The 15,953-nt window shown below is 53.6% G+C and overlaps 5 protein-coding genes across 5 annotated transcripts; 3 read left to right on the top strand and 2 right to left on the bottom strand.

The window, feature by feature from the left end:
* Positions 1 to 162: 162 nt before the first annotated feature.
* On the bottom strand, positions 163 to 7,999 carry HETIRDRAFT_64180 (uncharacterized protein). The gene is made up of 13 exons (XM_009550514.1): positions 7,930 to 7,999; positions 7,781 to 7,870; positions 2,796 to 2,813; positions 2,651 to 2,732; positions 2,563 to 2,580; positions 2,364 to 2,510; positions 2,112 to 2,253; positions 1,655 to 1,984; positions 1,223 to 1,589; positions 1,008 to 1,137; positions 747 to 946; positions 282 to 563; positions 163 to 226 (listed from the first exon to the last, which is right to left on the bottom strand). The coding sequence occupies exons 3-12, from the start codon at positions 2,803 to 2,805 to the stop codon at positions 388 to 390; spliced, it is 1,602 nt and encodes a 533-aa protein (XP_009548809.1). The 5' UTR covers positions 2,806 to 2,813; positions 7,781 to 7,870; positions 7,930 to 7,999; the 3' UTR covers positions 163 to 226; positions 282 to 387.
* HETIRDRAFT_222124 (uncharacterized protein) lies at positions 6,409 to 7,059 on the top strand (the record flags this gene model as incomplete). The annotated part of the gene is made up of 1 exon (XM_009550851.1): positions 6,409 to 7,059. A coding segment is annotated over one exon (651 nt), but the record flags the coding sequence as incomplete, so codon positions are not given.
* HETIRDRAFT_324192 (uncharacterized protein) lies at positions 7,871 to 8,228 on the bottom strand (the record flags this gene model as incomplete). The annotated part of the gene is made up of 2 exons (XM_009550850.1): positions 7,871 to 8,028; positions 8,084 to 8,228. 2 exons carry the CDS (start codon positions 8,226 to 8,228, stop codon positions 7,871 to 7,873), a joined length of 303 nt encoding a protein of 100 aa, XP_009549145.1.
* A 623-nt stretch (positions 8,229 to 8,851) lies between these two features.
* HETIRDRAFT_35930 (uncharacterized protein) lies at positions 8,852 to 13,264 on the top strand. Its single transcript, XM_009550442.1, has 8 exons — positions 8,852 to 9,279; positions 9,339 to 9,993; positions 10,036 to 10,061; positions 10,111 to 10,184; positions 10,244 to 10,662; positions 10,720 to 10,917; positions 10,977 to 12,320; positions 12,382 to 13,264. Exons 1-8 carry the CDS (start codon positions 8,903 to 8,905, stop codon positions 13,120 to 13,122), a joined length of 3,834 nt encoding a protein of 1,277 aa, XP_009548737.1. The 5' UTR covers positions 8,852 to 8,902; the 3' UTR covers positions 13,123 to 13,264.
* A 134-nt stretch (positions 13,265 to 13,398) lies between these two features.
* HETIRDRAFT_104188 (uncharacterized protein) lies at positions 13,399 to 15,819 on the top strand (the record flags this gene model as incomplete). Its single annotated transcript, XM_009550849.1, has 7 exons — positions 13,399 to 13,598; positions 13,667 to 13,760; positions 13,818 to 14,006; positions 14,072 to 14,207; positions 14,261 to 15,392; positions 15,429 to 15,575; positions 15,639 to 15,819. 7 exons carry the CDS (start codon positions 13,399 to 13,401, stop codon positions 15,817 to 15,819), a joined length of 2,079 nt encoding a protein of 692 aa, XP_009549144.1.
* Positions 15,820 to 15,953: the final 134 nt, after the last annotated feature.

The following is a 15,953-nucleotide window of genomic DNA, read 5'->3' as shown; positions in this document are numbered from 1 at the left end:
ATCAAGTTAGCAGAGGCTTTCTCCCGCTCGATGACAAGGATGTTCTTAAGGCCGGACAACGTCCATGCATCAGCTTCTGTGATATTGGACGGGGTGGTGCGGGATGAAACCGACGTGAGGAGTTGAGAAGTTTTTATGTTAGACTTAGCGATGCCCATTCCTCTGGTACGGCATGCTCCTAAATCCACCGTGGCAAGTTGTACATCTCGAAGAGCCTATCGCATCACTATCCCATATCCTTGAGAAGATGGCCGCTGCAAAAACGTAAGAGATACACATACAGTAACTTACAACAAACGTGTTGATCTTCAACAAGGTCCATCAAGTCCGATGACACCCCCACCATTCCAGCAACAAGATGACGTGACCGTGTGCATATCGAGGCACCTAGGCGCCGACGATAGCCTCGAGCAGCACCTTTATCCCCCAGGCACCTGGGTCTGGTACGCGCTCGCTCTTCAGGCGATCCCCCTCGACGTACGCGCTCCGGCCCGCCTTGGCCTCGACGTCGCGTGTATTCTCGGCTGCTTTAGCCGCGCGAGCAACTGCCCCACGGAGATCATCTTTGTTTCATAGATCAAGATGGACGGTACGAGGCCGTGCGCGGTCAGGTCAAGTTTGATACGAAGACATGAGCAAGGGGGAGGGGCAGCGCATTCAAGCGCAATGCATGCGTATGCATGATCCGTAGACAAAGGAAGGAAAAGGGGTGGCTTGATCCGACATGAAAGAAAAGCGACGCTTACTGGGATGACTGGACAGTGCGTCGACGAAAGCCGCGAGAGGATCGATGAGCGTGCGCGAGGGCGGTCGCGCGCGGGTGTAGGTGTACAGGCTGCGCAGCGCGGACGCGAGCGCCTGAGCCCACACCTCCTGAGTGACCACGTCCGACATGCCTGTAGCTGCGGCGAATTGAAGGCCTTGCGCGAGCGCGGAGAAAAATATCCTGCGGAGGATACGCACGCCCAGGATCAAACACTCCAGAGTCTGAAGAGTGTGAGGAATACGAGGTAACATACGAGTAGAGCGCGCCACTCGTCCCGCCCATTTTATCCGCGGCGACATTGGAGACCGTGAGTATGGTGCCGATGATGTCCACACCCCCCGCATTCCCTTCCTTCAACTCCTGAAGCACGGCTGCAGATACCACAAGATACCATCAATCATTAGTCGCGTTCTCAAAAGCAACAGCTTTTCACCGAAATAGGGAAGAGACGATCACCGGTTGCCCCCGCCTGCAAAGTCAAGCCACAGTCCCCATCTCCTGCGATACTGTCCATTCTGGTGATCTCCGGCTCCGCGGCATTCAATGCTCGACATACACGCTCTATAGCAGCATCAAATGCCCCAGGATCCGCGGCGCGCAATTTTGCCTTGCCCTCCAACTCTCTTGTGGCTACATCTGCACGGGGAGCCTCTTGGGCTGCAATGATGGGCGGGGGCGGTTGACCTGAGGACCACTTCCATCCAGGCGCGCTGGTCGGCGTATCGAGGAGGTCGAGGAAGAGCTGAGTGGAGATGGTGCCAGGGCTGGATGTGGTAGGGAGCAGGAGAAGAGTGATCGAGAAGCCTAGCATGTTCAGGCTGGTCTGAGAGTCCACGGGGGATTTGAATACAGTAGTGTAACGATAGAAAGGGTTGCAGAAATGCATACCATGAAGCTGCCGCTCAGCACCCTGAGAACCTTGATTTGTCTCTCAACAAGACTGGTTTGTACTTCACGCACTATACTGCCAAGCTCTAGTTCACTGACCCCACCGGGATTATTTAGCATGAGCACGACCTCATCACCTTCGCCCCTAAGTGGGAGGAACGAGCGCTCGGGGTCCGATGTTGAGAGAAGAGGGTCGAGGAGCTGCTGAACGAGGTCATGAAGCGATGGGATGGGCGATACGCGTCTGTTTCCCGACTCGTTGTGGATTCCCAAACCGATTTCGATTTCGCCTTCCTTCATCTGCGATTCTGCCACGGCCGTACCGGGGACCTGATAAATAATCAGATTAATAAAAAGATCTAAATGTAAAGCGTTGATGAAGGGAACATGAAAGGCGAAGAAATAGCTCGAGGAAGAAAGAAATTTCAGTATCCGGGATGAAGGAAAAGATGCTCACATGGCAGTGATCTAGTCCTACACCGATTGTAGCAAGGTTGTTCGCCACCCACTCGGCTGTTTTGTAAACTTTTTCGAACTCGCCTCCTAAACTAGCGAGTGCACCGGCGATCTTGTATACCAAGACAGTGCCCGCAAGACCCCTAGAAAGTAGGCGAATCAGCCGCTAGAATGACAACTCACTTGTCACGCATTTGGGGAATAAGCAGGACCTAGGCAACGCACATTGATAAGAGATGGACGGTCGACTTACCTGCGCCCCACGATACTGCCTTGGGTCCTTCCTACAGCGACGTCATCCCCAACGACAATGAGTTTGACGCGATCTGCTTTCTCCGGATGAAGGGCGGCATATTGTTCTTTTGCAAGGCCAAAGTTCAATACATCACCAGTGTAATTCCTTTACCCGTTCCGTGAGACAGACAATAAAATTCCAAGGTATGTCGATATACTTTACGATGATGAGCGTGCTTAAATTCTATTGTCAGGTCGACTGTTTCGCACTAAAGGACAGGGCGTAACTCCAGGGATCATGCTCACCCCTTCTCGTTGTCCACAAGGTCGATGGCCCCCCTCACCTGACTAGAGCCAGGTGATGCAAATACATTCCCACACACCGCAGCTGACATGAAGCGGGAAGGAATGTCTGAGAACCTGTACTATAACAGTCATGGTCTAGACGCACCTGTCAACATGCCCTCCCCTGTGTATTGGAACCACATCTAAGAATTGTTAGAAGTTAGCCCATCAGCACTGTACTTACGATACGGTATTTTCCGGATTTCGTTACTTATGTGACCGTACCGTTACCGTGACACCTCAGCGTCTTCTGTTCATACGCTGAGGTGAGTATCCTGCGCGCTCTGGTAGCCTTATTGTATCCTAACGTATCATCCTAGGATTATCGTGCAGGTACATAAATACATACACAGCGTCTTCTGTTCATACGCTGAGGATTATCGTGCAGACTTCTGACAGGTTATGGGCCCTGCATTTGCCTAACGAATCCCCAGAAGCACGCTCACTGATCTTACAAGATCTTCCCACATCGAAGCTGATCCAAGATGGCCACAACTACGAACTCAGTCATCCCCATCGAGCCAAAGTTGAAGGACCGAAAGAGTTACGGCCTTTGGGCTTTTAAGATGGAGAGAGTACTAGAGGCACGCGGAATTTGGAACGTCGTTGGTGGCGATACCGTCACGACGCCATCTACCGACGACCCAGCCTTACCATCGTGGAAGGAGAGAGATGCGAAGGCGAGGGCGCAGATCGCTCTCTACGTCGAGGATGCACTGGTAATTTCAATCATGAAGGCAAAGTCGGCGCACTCGATGTGGGAGATTCTCCGCACGCTCTTCGCCGAGCAGAATTCCCTCAATCAGTCACTGGTCGAATCACAGTTCTACTCAGTCTGTATGTCCCCCGGCCAGGACGTGAAGCTCCACCTGGACCTACTACAGGACCTCTACAACGAAGCCGTCGCCGTCGGCTCCCCACTCGAGGACAAAATCCTCATCCACCGGATTATCACCTCCCTTACCTCCGATTACGACTCCCTCATCAGTTCCATCACCGACACGTCCAAGGTCACGTCCGAGCAATTGATCGCTCGTATCATGCTGGAAGACCAACGCCGCCGAGTCCGCGATGGCACCGAAGCAAACAGTGGCAACGTCGCCCTGCGGATGGGCGATAACGTACGTGGAAGAGGGAGAGACAGGGGAAAAGGATACGGAAAGCATCGCGGCGGGGGCCGAGGCAAAAGTAAAGGCGGCAGCAGCGGGAGACAAGTCGAGTGCTACAACTGCCACCAGCTAGGGCATTACGCACGCGACTGCCCCACAGGCAGCAGTAGGGGAAGACCTGTAAACAAAGACCAGTCAAATCTAGCGAGCGAGCGCGAAGCGTCGCTCTTTAACTTCTCTTCGCCGCCCGAACAAGCCCTCACGACGAACGCCAAGCCAAACACCTGGGTCGTTGACTCGGGATCATCATCCCATGTTGCAAAGCGGGAGGAGATGTTCGCCGAATACTCGCCAGGTGAGCGCACGATTGAAACGGCCAAGAAGGGCCACACAATGCGCGCCGCCGGCACAGGCTCCGTCACCATTTCGACCGGGCAAGCCGGCAAGCGGGTAGACTCGGTGCGGCTGCGTAATGTGCTGCACACGCCCGACGCGACAGAGAATCTACTTAGCATGAGCAAGCTCGACCGCGCCGGGGGATCAGCTGTTTTCGGAGGGGGCAAAGTCGTCCTGCTGAACAAGGATCACAAACGAATCGGATCCGGGTCTCTCGTCGGAAGTCTCTATTACCTGGATACGATCGGCCGCCCAACGACAAACGATCAGCCTCCTACACCACCACCCATCACCCCCGAGACCGCTTTCGCCGCCACCTCACTAACGCGAGCCTTATGGCACCGGCGTTACGGCCACCTAGGGCAAGGGAACGTGGACCTTGTCATTTCGAAGGGTCTCGTCGACGGGATCAAGCTCACATCAAATGAAAAGGCGCCGACGTGTGAGGACTGCGTCTACGGAAAGCAACACCGTAAGCCTTTCCCGAAGCAGGCAGACCACCGGGCAAACAACTTACTGGAATTGGTCCACACGGACGTATGTGGCCCAATGGACAAGAACGGGATCGGGGGCGAGCGGTACTTTGTCACCTTTACCGACGACAAGGCCCGTTTCTCCACCGAATACCGCATGCGGCAGAAGAGCGAGGTGCTCGACCGCATGAAGCAGTTTAAGGCCATGGCGGAGAAGCAGACCGGCCAGCCGTGGAAACGCATCCGGTGCGACAACGGCACGGAGTACCTCAACAAAGAGGCTCTTGACTGGTTGAAAGCAGCGGGCATCGCCTTGGAGACGACGGCGCCATACACCCCGTCACAGAACGGCGTCGCGGAACGCCTGAACAAAACGATCGTGGAACGCGGCCGCGCAATGATGCACGAAACCGGCCTTCCACGATTCCTGTGGCCGGAGGTGGTGTCAACATCGACCTATTTAAAGAACCTCGGCCCGACCGTCGCACTCGAGGGCAAGACGCCCCACGAGGTATGGACCGGCCGGAAACCGAACGTCAAACACCTTCGCGCATTTGGCTGCAAGGCGCTCGTGAAGATACCTGACGAAAAGCGCCGCAAGTGGGACGTCAAGTCAACCGAGTGCGTGCTGATAGGGTACTACAGTGACGCAGCCTACCGTTGCTACGAGCCGCGGACCCACAGGATCGTGAAGTCGCGCGACGTCGTCTTCTTGGAGGACGACTTGCCGCTGGCGCCGCGGAAGCTGCCCGTGGCCGAGAGGGGGGAGAACGACTTCCATGTCGCCCAGGAGCCGCCCACGGACGCTCCCCCACCTCCCAAAGCGAGCCCTGACAACCCTAAAACGAAGTCGCCATCAGCCCAACAACCACCATCACCCGTCCATCCTCCCGACCACCCACCTTCAGAGGGGGCACCAGGAACGCTGAAAACGCGCCCAGGAGCCGCCCAGCAAGCGCCGCCCGAGCCGCCTGAGCTCAGAACGAGCACACAAACAACGGCACCCGCCCAGTTCACTCTGAGAAGGAGTGAAAGGGCACGAGAGCCCTCATCATTGAGGAAAGCCGCAGACCTGCAGGAGGCGACCGAGCGAGCTCGCAAAGACGCGAATAGAGAGGCGAGGGAGCGACGGAAGGACCGGGAAAAGAAACGAGACGAGGCAGCGCGCGACGAGAGGGAGGAGGCAGAGGCAGAGGAAGACGAGGCAGCTGTCGAGCGCTCGTTGTTCACAGCGGCCGTCGAGGCAGCGCTGTTGACGGCGGGTGAGGAGCCCCGCAGCTACCAGGAAGCCATCCGAAGCGCAGAGCGCGACGACTGGCAGAGGGCGATGGAGGAGGAGTACGACGCCTTGTTGAAGAACAAGACGTGGGAACTCGTCGAGCCGGCGAAAGGCCGCAAGCCGATTGGCTCGAAGTGGACCTACAAGGCCAAACAAGACGGGCGCTTCAAAGCCCGACTCGTCGCCCAGGGTTTCACGCAACGCCCCGGCGTCGATTTCCACGATACTCACTCCCCAGTCGCTCGTTTCGAGTCATTTCGACTTGTTTTCTCACTTGCTGCCAAGGAGAACTGGCTCCTCGAGCAGATTGATGTCAAATCCGCCTACCTTAACGGGAAACTCGACGAAGAGATATTCATGAGGCAACCCGAAGGTTTCCAGGTCCTCGGGAAAGAGGACTGGCTGCTCCGCTTGCTCAAATCTCTCTACGGCCTAAAGCAATCTGGTCGAATCTGGAACAGGATGCTTAATGCCGAGCTCCTGAAGCTCGGATTCACCCGCTGCCGCTCAGACTCCTGCGTCTACCTCCGGGTTTCAAACAAAGGCCGTACCATCATCGTCATTCACGTCGACGACATGATCCTGGCTGCGAGCACAAAGAGGGCGATGACGGAACTCAAGGAAGACTTCCGCGGGCTCCCATTCGAGACTACGGAACTGGGGGAACCGCGCACACTGCTCGGTATGACAGTCTTCCGGAACCGAGACAAGGGCATCATCTCGCTCTCGCAGACGCACTACCTCCATAACGTCCTGGAGCGTTTCGCGATGATGGACTGCAAGCCCATCTCGACGCCCATGGACCCTAGCACCCACTTGTCAAACGAGCAGTCACCCCGGCTCTACTCCGCGGAATGGGAAGAGATGCGGAAATATCCGTACGCCGCCCTGGTGGGGGCGTTGATGTACGCGGCGCTCGCTACGCGCCCCGACCTTGCCTACACGGTCAACACTCTGGCACAGTACATGTCAAACCCCGGAATGGAACACTGGCACGCCGCAAAACGTGTCCTGCGGTACGTGAAGGGGACGTTGGACTTAGCTCTGACATATGGGGGAGACGAGAACGACTGGATCCCCGTTGGCTACACGGACGCCGATTTCGCAGAGAGCCGAGATAACCGCCGCTCGATCTCCGGATACGCTTTCTTCCTTGCCGGAGCAGCGATTTCTTGGAGCTCGAAGAAACAACCTACCGTCGCTTACGCGACCGCCGAGGCAGAATACATTGCCATCTCGCACGCCACAAAAGAGGCACTTTGGCTTCGCTCACTGCTCTCGGAACTCGGATTTCCCCAGTCTTCCCCCACCCTTATCCGCTGCGACAACCAGGCTAGTATAGCCATGTCGAAGGACCATGTCTACCACGCTCGAACGAAGCACATTGACATCAAGTACCACATCATCCGAGAGAGGGTCGAGATGGGGGAAATCCGTCTGGAATATGTGCGGATGGACGAGAACGTGGCGGACGTTTTGACGAAGGGTTTAGCAAAAGGAAAGCACGCCTCATTCTCCACTAATCTAGGCCTACTGCCGGGCTAAGGGGGAATGTTAGAAGTTAGCCCATCAGCACTGTACTTACGATACGGTATTTTCCGGATTTCGTTACTTATGTGACCGTACCGTTACCGTGACACCTCAGCGTCTTCTGTTCATACGCTGAGGTGAGTATTCTGCGCGCTCTGGTAGCCTTATTGTATCCTAACGTATCATCCTAGGATTATCGTGCAGGTACATAAATACATACACAGCGTCTTCTGTTCATACGCTGAGGATTATCGTGCAGACTTCTGACAAGAATGCAGCGTCCGGAAGAGAGGTATCAGCTCACCGACAAAACCTGAGTGTGCGGGTTCATGCCCCGATCCTCCACCACATATCAAAGCAACCTTTGACTGATTGAGCTCTTTTAGATAGATGACTACAGGCGAACTCCTCTACAGTGAGACTTGGGCCCCCAATACACGGATGGTGACGCACCTTTGTTGGTGGTGTCGAGCGCAACACTTGGGTTGATCACACACAAGCCCTGAAGGGACTCGAGAACAAGATGAGAAGGATTGTTGAAGAAGTGTTTGGCTGTGACAAATGATCATCATCAACTGGGCCGTGGGATGGTTTCTGACTGACGTACTTTGTATGCCCATGGCGAGAGAGGAATGGGAGGAGCCACCAAATGCGAATAGTCTCCTATATATATGGCGGCCTGGATAACTAGCGCTCGGAGGTTCGGGACGCGCTTGTGTCAGATGAGCAGGAGTGTAGCCCACGTGACCCATTCGCGTGCGAGCAGGACTTTCGGATAGTCTGTGTTTATGGGGCTGAGCACGGGCACAGGTGGGACTGTGCTGAGTCGAGACAGTTCTAACGGGGCGCTAAGCTTGAGGCTTGCGTTCGTGTCGAAGATGATGTCGGTCAGACAGGATCTATGAACGGCGTATGTGCCGGATCCAACGGTAGTGGTCACAAGAGCGCACATTGAGCGCATCTGATGGCAATCATGATACAAGTGAAAAGGTGCCGTCACTCGCAGACGACATCGCACTGCGGGACATGCGATGATTCCCTTGTGCGTTCTGAGGTCATCAAGAGTCAAGAGAAGGGAGCAGTGTGGGAGCGAGCTGCCTAAACGGGCGTACAAGGGCAAGCGGGGACGCGTCGATTTGAGAAGGCCAGCCACCGCAAAAGTTATGCTATGAACGGATCGTACATGAATCTACCCTCCACCCAACCTCCCCCGACGTTGACTGCCAAAGACCCTGCAAGCCGCAAGCGACAACGATCTTCGTCCATGGAATCTGTTTCTTCGTCGCCAAAACGCTCTGCCTCCGAGGATCCCGCCGGCACGCTGACTGCAACAGACAGCGCCCTCACGCGCTCCCCGCGCGCCCAGTCTCAGGACATCTCCCACCTCTCGTTATCCGATCCATCATCCAATGACATCGACGCATACATGGCCTCCCAGGGCGAGGATCATATCGAGCAGACCGTCATTTTCGATCACACTCCCTCTCCTGCTGCCGAGCACGTGCTGCCTTCAGATCCCCATCGTTCTCCCGCCGAAAGGGGGGCTTTCATAGACACAGCTCGCAAGCGTCCTCTCCGTGAGGGTGATACCTGGTATGTTGTCTCCCAGAGCTGGTTCAAGCGGTGGCGAAGAGCCCTGTCAGGCATGGACTCGAAAGAAGGTGGCGTCCTGCTCGAAAAGGACGTCGGCCCGGTGGACAATGCCACCATTATCACCAACCAGGGTAGCCTGATGCTCACGGTTGAAGAGGGAATCGACTATCAACTTGTACCGGAGGATGCTTGGGCTCTCTTGGTACGATGGTGAGTACTTTTCTTTTGCCACACTTCTGATTCTCATCCGCGGTGAACCTTGCCCCCAGGTACGGTCAACCATCTCATCCACTCCCTCGCAAAGCTATTGCGCGTGGCATACATCACCAGCTGGCCTTGGAATTGCACCCGCCTCGTCTCAGAGTTTTCCGTGTCACAGACGATCCGCAGTGCTCGACACCACTTGCCACCCGCGATAAAACCTTTATTTACGCGTCCAGCGCAATGCAAATCAAATACCTTCTTAAAAACCTCGCAGACGCCGTTGAACCTAACTCGACGGAGGAATATCGCGTGTGGAAAGTCGATCCTGAGGACAAGGAGGGGTCTGAGTTCCCGTCGGGCGCGATCATCCAAAACCTCCGCGACGAAGCCGAAGTCCGCTTCGAAATTCTCAAATCAAGCGACCGCCTGCTCGAGGACGAGCTCATTCAGAACGAAGAAGCGTTTGCGGTCGAATTTGTGAAAAACGGCAAATGGCTGATCAGCCCGCCTACTAACAGACCATCTGCCGCAGAAAATGCAGTTCTCAGCCACGTTCCCCCGCCTCTTTTTAGCCAGGAAACTAGCTTTTTCAATCGCATGGGCCAGTCTTCTACTTCAGAAACAGCTTCTACTTCATCTTTCGCGTCCACGATGCTGAGTGGTGTCTCAACCGCTCAGGGGATGTCTGTGCCCTCGACATTGGCGAAACCCGTGTCGACGGTTGCTTTCCCCTTAAATCGGAGAAAGCAACAATCGCGGGAGCCCGGCACATTGGGCCTCGGGAACATGTAAGTTGCCGCAGACATGGCACTCACTCGCACTCATCGTCCTTTACAGGGGGAATACTTGCTTCATGAATTCCGCTTTACAATGTCTGGCTCATACAAAGGAGCTAATGGACTACTTCCTGAGTGAGTTTTGACTCTGCACTTCTCTTGCATGGGTTTAACGTGCAACGTTGTCTCTTCAGCGGGTGTTTATAAGGATGAACTCAACCCAGACAACCCCCTGGGTATGAATGGCGAGATTGCTGAGTCGTTCGGTGCACTTCTAGAGCGCATTTGGTCGACCTCTTCAGTCGCCAATTCGTATTCTCCGCGCGAGTTCAAGTCTGTATTGCAGCGATTCGCGCCCCAGTTTTCTGGGTACCAACAACACGACTCTCAGGAGCTAGTTGCTTTCTTACTCGATGGCCTGCACGAGGACCTGAACCGCGTTATAAAGAAGCCCTATGTTGAGAAGCCTGACTGGGAAGGCGGAGGAGATGTCGACCTTGTGAAACTCGCTCGACAAAGTTGGGAGGGCTACATGAAGAGGAACGACAGTGTTATTGTAGATTTATTCCAAGGTCAATATAAGAGTACACTGATCTGTCCAGAGTGCGAGAAGGTAAGCCAAGTCTATGTTTCGCGACGTGACTGATTGCCGATTCTGACTTGGATCTAGGTTTCGATCACCTTTGACCCGTTCATGTATCTCACGCTTCCGCTGCCAGTGCAGAAGAAGTGGAGACACGCTATCCATTACATCCCTTGGGACATTGAAAAACCCCATGTCAAGGTTCCTGTTGAGATAAACCGCGATGCGTCTTTCAAAGATCTACGTCATCTTTTGGGCCGTTGGATGGGATCCAACCCTGACAACGTGCGACTGCCATTCCTTCGTCCACATTGTGCGGGCAATCACGCTGACTTGTCTCATAGCTGCTAACCCTCGAAACATTTTCCCATCGATTCTACAAGAACCTCGACGACTCGCTGCTGTGCGGGGAGATGGCGGAGGGCGATATCATCGTTTGCTACGAGTTGCCTTGCCATGCACAACAGTCACGCACGTACGGTGCAAAGAAGACAGATAATGACCCATTCATCATCCCTATCTTCCTCTCCGACGGATCCGCCGCGCGACAACTGACCTATAATCGCAACAATAACAGCCTCTTTGGACATCCGTTTGTCGTGGCAGTAAGCCAGGAAGACGCACGCAGTGTCGGGCGGATGCACGAGATTGTGAACGAGCAGCTGCAGCGCTGGACGAAGCTTGCACGAGACTTGTGGTCATGGGAAGCTCCCACCAGCGACATGGAGGAGGTCCCGATCCCACACGTCGCGGACTCCATCACAGAAATCGGCGAGAATGGCGAGGTTGTGACGCTCGAGTCTGCACCAGATGAAGGCGACATCTCGGACGAGAAGGGCCTTGTGCTGCAAGATGACGACGAGATGATGGAAGACGGCGAAGAGCGCGAGGAGCCACATCGGGTCGGTCCGAAGCAGAATGTCTTCAACCTAAACTTGCAGGTGAACTACAAAGACTTCGGCGCCGGATACTCTGGATACGGTGCCAACAGCCAAAGGTTTGAATCTTGGGACAGCCGTCGGCAAAACGGGGAAGGCGAGCACCCGATCCTGCTTCGACAGGATGACGCTTTCTTCGTCGAATTTGACGAGAACATGAAAGCGTACTTTTTCGGCGAGACATCGCGCTTTGAAAATGCGTTGTTCAATACTTGGGAAACATACACGCATCCCGAGTATCTTGAAGCGATGAAGCAGTCTTCAAGCAAGTCCGAACAGGGCATTTCATTGCAGGATTGTCTGGATGAGTTTACAAAGGAGGAGGAGCTTGGCGAAGAAGACCCATGGTATTGCCCCCGTTGCAAGAAGCATCAGCAGGCGACAAAGAAGTTCGATCTTTGGAACATACCGGACGTACTCGTCGTCCATCTCAAACGGTTCTCTAACTCACGCACTCTGCGAGATAAGATAGAGACCTTCGTCGATTTTCCATTGGAGGGTCTTGATCTCTCCGAAATGGCACAAGAGCGTAAGGTTGTCAAGGCACTGCGGGATCAGGGAGTTGACATCAGTGAGCTTGGGCTGGAAGATCTAGATGAGCCGCTCGTGTACGATCTGTATGGAGTGGACGAACATCTCGGAGGCCTCGGTGGTGGGCACTATCGGGCGTACACGTACAACCACGTCACGAATGAATGGTATCACTTTGACGATTCGTATGTGACTCAGACACGACCAGAGGCTGCAGTGGTGCGTGACTTGTATCCCTTCAGCATATTAGTCACTTAACACATTGTTCCCGCCAATGCAGAATCCCAATGCATACCTTCTATTCTACAAGCGACGCACGTCTCAGCCCCTCGGTGGTAAGACACACGCCAAGATCCAGGCTGCACGCGTACAGACAGAGGCCGACGATAGCCCCGATGAAGATGAAGGGCCGTTGATTATCCGTTTTGACAGCCAGTTGCCAACGCCGCCGAGCGAGTCCGATGCCACTCAGCATTATGAGAAACACCAGACCCCAATTGACTCTACTGACTTGATCACCGAATGGACTGCCTTGCCTTCTGGTGCATCTTCCGTGTCAACGACGCCTCCGCCGCTCGATGAATTTCCTCCTTCGTTCGAAAGGTCACGGTTCGACCTTATCCTCATGGATGGTACCGAAGACCCCCTTGACGCCGCATCTCATCGCTTCGACTTACCAGACCCCTCGTCTAAGGCCTCGCCTACCTCGTCCAACGAAGCGGAGCTGGACTCGGACGACGACGACTTAGAGCCGACATATGACCCATTGTACGATACGCTGAACTTGGGTATCGATGGCTACGATGAACAGATGGATCATCTAGATTTGCCGATGATAAACACTATAGGGAGCGCGGAGCTGGAGGTCTACGGGACGGAGAAGGATGTCGCACGAGATACGTGGGTTCGCGCACCTCCTTCGACAACCGAGTCGCCAGAATCACTAGAAGTGATCAAGAGGAGTTCCGTCATGACAGATTTGCTCGGCAGCTACCGCACACTTCACAGCCGAGAAACTTGATGTTTGTTTTAGTGGACCGTCTATCGAGTTGAGCATTTTTCATATAATTACGAGTCGGACTGCATTCCTACTAGAACGAGTAGTAGAGTACATACCCATCGTCTGAGGTTTTGATATGGCCTTTCAGGCTTTGCGGACTTCCAGCGTCGAGGGCACGAACAGGTTCCGATGAAATGGCGTAAATAAATCTTAGATTCACTGGAATATTTGTGGCTGAAGCGCTGAAGGGTAATAAATCTTATCGACATCATCCTCTGCACTGTCTTCTAAGGAGTGATGAGCAGACTCCCTCCAGCTCTTCTCTACTTAACGATATACAACCCTGCACTGAAGCCAATAGGACCCGTAGCTGAGGATGACGAAGATGCCGAAGAGCAAGCCCACATTCTCTTCTATACGGCCCGAGAGCGCGCAGTGTCGAGAGACAAAATGCTCAGGCAGGTCGGTCTCGCGAAGGCTCTGATTAAATTTTCGGAGTAAGTACCCTTCCATCTTCTTACGAAGCAGACGAGATATCAACAGTCCTCATACGTCGGGTTGACAGGATGTTCTCGCCCGACGAGGCCTGCGAGAACGTGCACTCACAATCACGCCGCATGATCATATTTTCTCCTGAGCCTGACTTTTGGATACATGCAGTGAGATTCAGGGCTTGAACACTGTGTGACTCGATATTTATTGAACAGGGGGTGTAGTGCGTTGAGCTGGCAAAGACACCGCGGCAGGCTGCGCCTAGCAAGGTGAAAGGCAAAGGAAAGGCAAAGGGACAGGACAAGGATAAGGCTAAGGCGAAAGACGTCGAAGTCGGGTATGATTATCATGACGGGTCGGTTCACGATGACGAGATCCGCTCACAACTACTGCGAGCATACGAGCATTTCAAGGTGCGTTGTCATCTATTTCGGTCCAGCTTTAGCATTCAACGTTCGACATGCGTTCCTGCTAATAGCTCGTCCACGGGTCATTCTCTTCCATCCTCGAAGACTTCGGTCAACAGGCTCTGGAACTACAAATAGAACGCTTTTTCACAGTATGGGCGTGGAATTGGGATATCGAGCAGGATGCAGACTTTGGTGCCCATCTTGGTTCGTGCTATACCAATGCATATGAAGTTGTATTTACACTTAGGAGCGATCAGGGATGCCTCTTCACCCCATGTCAAAAATACTGGTTCCTCTCTTCGACGAATTTGCCTCGCAGATTCCTTCGTTGAACGACACTGCACCTTTCATCCTTGTGCCACCGTATATCATACCGTCGACCTCCTTCACAAAATGTGAACATCCTCTTACGCTGCCTCTTTATCTTTTGACACGCATCCCCCCTCCACTCCCGCCTTCTCCAACACCGCCCAAGGAGACCCCAATCTCAACAGTCCCAGACAATTCAGACAAATCTAGACCTACAAGTGTGAGCGGTTTCTTATCTCTCGGTCAGACCATGGACGTGCGCAAGTGGACATGGCCAGGATACCTCACATTCGGGAAACCAGGTGGAGGGAAAGGGGTTGATGAAGAAGTCCCGAATCAAGAACCACACCTCAAGGAGCCTCAGGCAGACACCGGAAATGATGTATCAAAGCTCACGGTTGATAGCCTTCAGATAGATACCGAGAGTCTACATGATGCTATGTCTTCTATTGCTATTCCTGTGGGCGAGGATGCCCCACAAGCTGATAGCACTGAGACCATCCCGTCTCTCATTCCTTCACCACACACGCCTTTGGACGATAATCTACTAGCAACTACTACTGATGAAACCCCTCATCTGTCCGCCAATATTTCTTCAAACACCATGGACGAGGGCTCGCATGATACCCTATCTAACGAACATAACGACTCTCACGTCTCTTCTTCACCATCGAACTCTATTCCCTCGTCTCCACCCTCACCGGCACTGCCGAACACCTCTCCGTCACCTATGATTCCGGCATCTCCTTCGTCATCCCACGGGACGCTGTCCCCATCAGTACCAACACCTTCCCTCTCATCGATATTCGTATATCTGGCGTTACCCAATCAGCCGCAAAAAACCATGCGGCAGCAAGTGTTTTATCTTATTGTAAGCGACGATTCTTCCTCATTTGCCTTCCACTCAAACTTGCTCGTCAACCAGAAGGATCAGTTGGCTTTTGCATTCGTTGCTCGTACAGATCATGAGTACTCAGATGAAGAACTCTTTATCATATATCAGGGTGCATCGACCCTCTTGACCTCTATACAATCGCACATCGCAGATGAGGATATCAAAACGCACGTCGTCTCACACGAGTAAAAACCATTAACCATGAGTTGACGATGCTACAGGAATGCCGAGAAGTCCTTGATTTCTGCTACGAAAATTTTGCAGCCGAAAGACAAGCACATCATTGACACCGGACACGGAATAACAGTCTCAAGCCCAGATTTCGCGTCGCGATCAGAGCACCTGTACCAAGGTCGTCAGCTCATCAGGTGCGTAGAACACAGCACATAGCCAAACTGCTCTGCGCGGTCGCCTTACCGCAATGCTCGCAGTGCGCCGGATATTCTGGAAGTGTTTTCACGCACGCAGGGCGCACAACACTGGCACATCGCACGGCGAGAACCAGGAGGAACAATGTTACAGTTCATGGAGGTGTATCGCAAGGAGACTAGTCTGGTAGACGTAGACAACGAGCTGTCGGAAGTAGTTCGTCGGTTCAGAGAAGTGACTTAGGTCAATACAATTGTTCAGCATATTTAGAGAAGGGATAAAAATTTAAGAGCTGTTCGGATCATATACCTGTCTAACTGAGGTTCCTTGGTCAAGGTGCTGTTGTGTATTTTTTGAAGCTGTTTTGACGCATTTTG

This window comes from Heterobasidion irregulare, assembly GCF_000320585.1.
Source record: "Heterobasidion irregulare TC 32-1 unplaced genomic scaffold scaffold_08, whole genome shotgun sequence".
In the NCBI taxonomy this organism is placed as follows: Eukaryota; Fungi; Basidiomycota; class Agaricomycetes; order Russulales; family Bondarzewiaceae; genus Heterobasidion; species Heterobasidion irregulare.
The sequence above is the reverse complement of the archived record's forward strand: the minus strand, read 5'-3'. Positions and strand labels throughout refer to the sequence as shown.